Source organism: Chionomys nivalis, chromosome 2, assembly GCF_950005125.1.
Source record: "Chionomys nivalis chromosome 2, mChiNiv1.1, whole genome shotgun sequence".
Classification (NCBI taxonomy): domain Eukaryota; kingdom Metazoa; phylum Chordata; class Mammalia; order Rodentia; family Cricetidae; genus Chionomys; species Chionomys nivalis.
In genome coordinates, this window is record NC_080087.1 from 19,405,548 (window position 1) to 19,412,752 (window position 7,205).

Below are 7,205 nucleotides of genomic sequence, written 5' to 3' on the forward strand. Positions count from 1 at the left end.
TCCACATCTGCATCATCAGATCCTCCTGATTAGGAACCTGCTCTGAACACAACACCTGCTGTGTTCCCTCCTAATTGCCCACTGCACTGTGACATTATTCCTGTCCTGTCAAGGGTGACCATGCACAAGCTATTGCTATCAGGTGACACGAACTCCAGATCTCCTGCCTCCTTTCTTAATAAGATGCTACAGTTGAAGGACAAGATTGTGACTTCAGGAATTCACCCTTGCTTCCTCACTCCTCACCCATCTGTCTCTACTCCCAGTCCCACCCTCAGTACCTGTCATTGCAGATAATTTAAGAGAACCAGGAGGGGTAAGGTGAACAGCAAGACAAAGACACTGGGCTTCATGGTCATGGATGAAGACCGGTCCACATCTGGGGCAATGGTTGGTGAGGCCGAAGTGAAAATACCAGCTGTGTCTTTGATCAGACCTGAAATCAAGATAAAGTCTCACCTTAGCTTCTGGTTTCTCTGGTAATTCAGCAACACAGATAGTTCCACCCCTGTTGCTATGCAACAGCTGTTAGGTGGGTCCCAAGTAGGAAAGGAGAGAGGGCATATTCCCTGACCACAAAGGACTCATGCAGCTATGGTAGGGGAAGCGGGGTATTGCTGGGGCTTCATCGTTACTGCTGGCAGGAAAGCAGGCATGAGAATGACCTGTGAGGACGGTGTCAGGGAAGAAGAAAGATCAGGTGAGAAAAGCAACAGTGAGTCTAGAATGAGGAAAAGGCCAGGAAATACAAGGATGCTCAGACTGTGACAGTCAGCAAGAACCACAATAAGAACAATATAAACACAATTAATGCGATTGGAGAGGGTGAGAAATGAAATGACTGACAGAAAAAATGAACAAAAACACAAGAACGCATAGCAATTAGATTCTCACACACGCGCACACACCACACACACACACACCCCCACACACACACACACCTCATCTCTAGAAAGCTTCTTCCCAGTTACCTGTAGACTCCAGCTTTTCTTCCAAGAGTAACTTGATCATCTCCTTAAGCCAGGCCTTACAGTCCCCCTGTGAGGTCCTGGATAAGAAGTCTGTTAAATCCTTGTTTTCCTCCCACATCTCTTCTATCTGCATGGATCCAGGATCAACTTCAGTCCACTCTCCAGTGCTTGAGTGAAGATGCAGCACTTTGTGTTCATTGAGGTTTAAGTCACAGGATGCATTGGTATTTCCGTCTGCTCCATGTGAACAGCTTATCATGACCTGCACAGTGAAGGGCTCTGTGCCCATTGGAAAGGGATCAGCCTCTAGCTTTGATGAATCTTGTCTACCTACCCTCTTCCCTTCCCATTCTCTGACCTTGCTCTATCCACATTTTAGCCTTGCTGCTGGACCTCTGAGGTGGGAGGGGCTACCAGTGATTCATTTCTTATCCTCCAGGAAAACAATGAATGTCCCTAGCCCATCACAAGTCCTGTTCTTTCCCTCAGGCGCCCATCTGATTGTTCTTTTATTTACTTTGTAGCAGTGGGGATTGTACCTAGGTCCTCACGGATGCTAGTCAAGCACTCTATCACTGGGCTTCATATCCAGCACTATGGGTCCGTTTGAAACTCACCTCTGGTTGTATCAATCTTTTGATTCATGAGAAGTGCTTGATCAATGATCTGGTCAATTACATCTTTCAGAGTGTCGACCTGGGTTTCCCAGGACTGTATGGCTTTTAGTGTTTCCCCCAGACCACCGATAGCATGGCAGTTGTTACTGCCACAGGTAATAAAAGTCTTTTCATCCAGTTGTCCTTGGACTTTGTGGGACCATGGTCCATACTCTGACTTGTTAACAGTGAAGCTGTAGCAAAGAGAAGCAGCATCTGTGAAGGAAACATGCAGTGAGGTCAGGGATGAGGAACAGGGGCTCAGAGACAGTCTCTGCCTGTGGAACAGGAAAGTCCTTTGGAAGGGAGTCTTTAAAAATGTAGAAATAAGTAAATATGATTAAATCCTGACTGCACTTTCACTGTGTTAAGTAAAGTATAGTGAGTCATTCTCTCTTGTTTGAAGATGCAGGTCAAGGTCTGTATGACCCCTGCTCTTCAACAGGACAATTCTCTAATCTGTTATTACATTATCTTGCTAAGGGTGGGCCTTGTCAGTGATGGCAGGAAAACTTCAGGATGTCTTCTCTGGACCTGTTCATCCTGGAGAATCTCCAGAAGCTGCTCCTGGAGACCGTGTGAGGACAGGATGGTGCGTGAGGCTGGGGGGCAGAGTGAGCAGGGTGAGGATGGAACAGAGGTTGCATGGACACCATTTTTACTCATCTGTACTCAGATCATAGACTTGAACATCTTTGCTGGTTAGATTCTATTGCCAGTTTGATAAAGCCTAGAGTCACCTAAGAAGGGAGTGTGTTTTGAGGAACTGTTTTGATTGTTCATGATGTAAAAATGTCTGGTCACTGTGGGCATTACCATTCCCTGGGCAGGTGGTCTCTGGCTGGATAAGAGATAGAGAATCAGACAGCAAGCAGCATTCTCCATGGTTCCGTCTGTTCTTGTCTGGCTGTGAAGTGAGATCTTGGTCATAGATAATGCTGTGTGGAATAGCACATGGGCCTGCCTCTGAGTACCTGCCCTGACCTCCCTCAGCGACAGACTATGGCTTAGAAGTCGGAGTCAAAAAAATCAGTTTCTCCCTTAAGCTGCTTCTGGTAGAGTGTTTATCACAGCAACAGAATTAAACCAGAGCAATCCCACCAGATCCCATGGCTACTGCAGTGGTCCAGGGATAGCTTCCTGGACTGGTCAGAGGCTAGCCCACACTACAGGACACAGAAAATCTAGGCTGGTTAAATCTGGCAGTAGAAGAGTGGGGATCAAGAATCTCAGAGAAGTGCATGTGCCAGAGTGGATGGAACAGCAAACATTTCCAGGGGAAGTGTGCAGAGTCCATGCTGTCTGTGGATGCTGGAGCATCCCTGCTGAGAAGCACGGTGAGAAGGACCAAGGAGAAGGGCACCAGCATTGCTGGAGCTCGGGGATGTTGAGGGCTCAAGGTTGGGGTGGGTTAGGAAACTGTATTACTGAATCCCAGTAAATATGGTACAGAAAAATCCCATCAGGTAGAGTGGTCAAGGGGCAGTAACATCAAAGACAATGGTCCATTGCTGAGTAGGGGGAGACCCACCTTGAAGCTTAACTGCTTAAGGGAGTCATGGCTAACAGAACATCAAAATTCTAAATACAGGTAAGTGGTTATCTAACCCACATATAATTGAATTTTAATAATTAAAGACAGAACAGATAATCATGAAGCTAAAAGTTGCTGTCTTATGAAAACCCTGACTCCGGTGCCCATTGTTTAAACTGAACCATTGGGCCTGAGAAGTGGTGCAGTGGTTGTGGGCACTGTCTGCTTTTCAGAGGATCCATGTTTAATTCTCGGTAACCATACGTGGTGACTGACTATTGCAAGTAACTCCAGCTTCAGGAGATCCAATGTTCTCTTTTGACCTCTGAGGCCACAAGGTACATATGTGGTGCACATACATACATGCATAAAGCAAAAAAAAATTAAAAAAAACAGTTAAACCTGAACCACCTCCAAGACAGACTGAGATTGTCTTTCTAGGAGGACCAATCAGATTCCGACAAGAGAGACCATTTGACCCCACAGCAAGTGCAGTCATTCTTTCTGTATTGCTTCGTTCAGACACCAACGCCGAGATGCTATTGTGAATGTCTAGTGTGTTTATTTGAATGAACCTGTCCTCTATAGAATAGGGTATTTGAATTCATGGTTCCCAGTTGGTGGCAGTGTTTGGACAGGTTCAGTAGTACAGCCTGGCTGAAGGAAGTATGACACTGGGGATGTAGCTTTGAAACCCATTCCTGTTTCTTCATCTCTGGGCCTTGTTTGAAATTTAAGATGTGGGCTTTCAGGTGGGCATATTACAGGGCTCTAATCCCAGCACTTGAGAGGCAGAGGCAGGTGGATCTTTCTGAGTTTGAGGCCAGCCTGTTCTTCATAGTGAGTCCTAGAACAGCCAGTGAGACTTTGTGTCAAAAACCCAAACCAAACCATACCAGAACAAGGTGAACTAAAAATCATGGGCTCTATGTTTGAGGCTCCAGAAAGAATGTCTGCCTGCTGCCATGCTCCCTGTTGTAATGGCGATGGTGGTTGTTGAGTCTCATGGGAACTGAAGCTGAGCCTGGTGGCACAAAGTTGTAATCCTAACACTTGGTAAACTGTTGGTAAATTGTCGCAGTTTTTATAGGGTGATCTATGGTGTGAATCCTGCTTAAAACAAAACAACAATATTATTTTATTAAAAACAACTCGGGGAAAAGTATAAGTACGTATGGTTGTGGCTGTCTGGTCCCTGGAAGCATCTACTGGGATCTTCTGGAGAATACCTTAGGAATGTAGGAAAGAGGTCCCAGAATGGAAGGCAGAACTTTATGTGTTTGTGTCCATACTGTTCTCCATAGTGAGTTCTATGACAGCCAGACTATAAAGGGAGACCTTATCTCAAAATCGCAAACCAGCTGTGTGGTGGTGGCACAGGCCTTTAACCCCAGCACTTGGGAGGCAGAGGCAGGAGGATCTCTGTGAGCTCAAGGCCAGCCTGGTCTACAGAGCGAGTTCCAAGACAAGCTAGGACTGCTTCACTGAGAAACCTTGTCTCAAGAAACAAACAAACAAAAATTGTAGTCTACCAGGAGATGTGCCTACATTAAAAAAAAAATACCTAAACCAAACTAAAAACTGTGGGCTCTACACTTGGTGCTCCAGCCACCAAGCACCCCAGGTGCCATGCTTCTCTGCTGTGAGGTGATGGACTCTAGTCCTCTGAAACTCTAAGATCCAAACCCTTCCTTCCTTTGTGACCGTGGCCTTGGTGTCCATCACAGCAGCAGAAAGTGACAAATACAGCTACTATATCAGTACTGAAGTCTTCACAGGACAGACGGTCTCTGTTATGCCTGCTCATCTCTGCTCTTGGAGCTTGAAAGCAGCCAGAGACAAAACATCCGTGAAGAACATGGCTGGACCTGCTTCTAGGACCCTCTGACCCACGACAGTCTGTCAGTCAGAGGTGTCAGTCCTATAAAATGCCCTGGGTGGAGTTCATGGTGGTGTCTAATTGGAGAATTGCCTTGTTTGTGCAGGAGTCAGCCTGACCCACCTGCAGCAGGGAAAATACACTCCATTTCACTGTGGCTCCTGGCCTGGCCCAGGGCCCTGGAGAGAGCAGCCTCTGGGTCTGGGCTATCAGAAGGCCCATCAGGCTTCAGGCAGAAGTCATTAGGTGAGCTCTTTACCTCTAGGCTATTAGGTAGACAGGTCACAGTCAGACAAGTTGTTCAGAGGAGAGACATTGCTGCAGGGACATAACAGGCCACTTGTATGTTGAAAGCTGCCTGGCAGGGAGAGACAAGGACTTTTTTCTGACAGAACCTCTCTAGTTCTTCAGATGGTTGTGGAAATCTTACCTCATGTAGAGAAAGTAACTCAGGTTAGTGCTGAAGTAAGCTGCCACCTCTCCCTCAGCAAGCACTTTGGGCCTTGAGGAGTGTCCTCTATGGGCATGAAAATCAAAGGACTCCACAGGACAGCAATGGAGAGATCAAGAAACCCTAAACTCAGGACCTCATCCTGTCATTTCTAGCTGACCCAGATGTCATAGGCAGCATAAAACCCACTGATTCCCAGGAAACATGCAGCTTGCTCAGTACATTTGAATGTACTCTGGGGGGATGGCACCAATACTGGTACATGGAGTAGACCCTAATCTGGGGTCAGAAGAGTGATGGAGACCAAATCTGCTGTCCCGTTCATCAGTTTGCTGCCCTCTGAGCCAGTTACACTAAATGTAGACTCGAGTGTTTAATGCAGGATAGGTATAGTAAGGCTTGCCTGGTGGGAAATTTCAATGCCTGCCATTTACAGAAAATGAAACAAAAGAAAACAAACAAACAAAACCCAAACCTATTCCTGCCTAAAGGAACACCATTAATTGATGCTGTTTCCCCAGGGGGTAGACTACATGGGCCTGGAATGCCAGGGCAGAGCCTTCCACATGTCCCTACCCAGTACCATTGCTGGAATCCACTATGGTCAGCCCTGATTAGCTGAGGTGCTAATCCACAGATTGTCACCTGGTGGAAAAGGGGCTGAAAGGCACTTTATGGATGGGGAGTGGGAAAGGGTATATGGACAGGGAAGGGTGCTGAGCGGACTGGTGGTTGATGAGTCTCATGGAATGAAGCTGAGATGGTGGTAGAAAGTTGTAATCCCTGACACACCTAGAGAGAGAAGGAATCGCTGCAAATTCTTTAGTGTGGGCTATGGTGTGAAGTCCTCCAGTAAAACAAAGCATCAGCAAGAAAAAAAACTGTAGAAAGTGAGAAAGAGGGTGGTTGCCACCATTTTCCCTGAAGCATCCTTTGTCATCTGCTGGAATAGTACGGTGGAATGATGGGAAAGGAAGTTCCAGGGCATAGAGGCTCAGGAATGGAGGAGGGCTCCTGAGGAATCTCCTGGGAAGACAGTCTTCAGAGCACAGACTGCCTGAAATCCAGGGGAGCTGTCTGAGCCTTTTGGCAGGGTCTGGCACTGTGCCCATCACCTCCGGACTTCTTGACTCAGCTTAGCCTTCCTGTGGACACCCAGCATGGCAGAATGCTCACGGCGTCATGGTAACTTTTTCCTTCTTCCCCTGGGCATGGTAGGGGATGGGTATTGCCACAGCAAGGGCCACCTTTCCTCAGGCGCAGCCTTTATAGCAAGTGCTGCCTTTCTCCTGGTCCCAGAGCTTCCCGGAGGAGGACGGGTACCTCGGGATTCAATAGCCAGTTCCCTACTTTCCCCATCCCCCTTCCAGCACCCGTCTGGTTAAATCGCGGCAACTCACCTGCTGGTAGCGTGAACCACAGACAGATCACTGGAACCGAGGAACACAGCGCCTTAGTGGAAAGATAGTTCTTGGTGGCTGCATTGTTTGTCATACCCTGAGCAACAGGTTTAGTAACCAGAGTTGCTCCGAGAAGCTGTGAGGCCTCAGTGCCCCCCGGCAGAGGGTTCACAAAAGTGCCAGGCACCAGGCTGTGAATTCTCAGTGGGAATTCTGGGCACAATGCACCAGACTCGCTCCTGCAACTTTTAAGCAGACTGCCAAGGCGGAGACTATGACCTTGAGTGATGCCAGGCTGCTGTTGTCCAATCCCC

General features: G+C 47.5%; 1 protein-coding gene across 1 annotated transcript; it reads right to left on the reverse strand.

Moving 5' to 3' along the window:
* Positions 1 to 284: 284 nt before the first annotated feature.
* Positions 285 to 6,985, reverse strand: LOC130863884 (UL16-binding protein 1-like). Its single transcript, XM_057754218.1, has 4 exons — positions 6,892 to 6,985; positions 1,589 to 1,843; positions 972 to 1,205; positions 285 to 436 (listed from the first exon to the last, which is right to left on the reverse strand). The coding sequence occupies exons 1-4, from the start codon at positions 6,983 to 6,985 to the stop codon at positions 285 to 287; spliced, it is 735 nt and encodes a 244-aa protein (XP_057610201.1).
* Between the last annotated feature and the right edge of the window lie 220 nt (positions 6,986 to 7,205).

Excerpts from the sequence above, each read along its gene's own strand:
- LOC130863884 (XM_057754218.1), bottom strand. The coding sequence starts at position 6,985 with ATGACAAACAATGCAGCCACCAAGAACTATCTTTCCACTAAGGCGCTG. Across the intron at positions 1,844-6,891 it reads GTGGTTCACGCTACCAGCAG|ATGCTGCTTCTCTTTGCTAC; the intron begins GTGAGTTGCCGC and ends TTTCCTTCACAG. Across the intron at positions 1,206-1,588 it reads AAAGATTGATACAACCAGAG|ACGGAAATACCAATGCATCC; the intron begins GTGAGTTTCAAA and ends CACATGGAGCAG.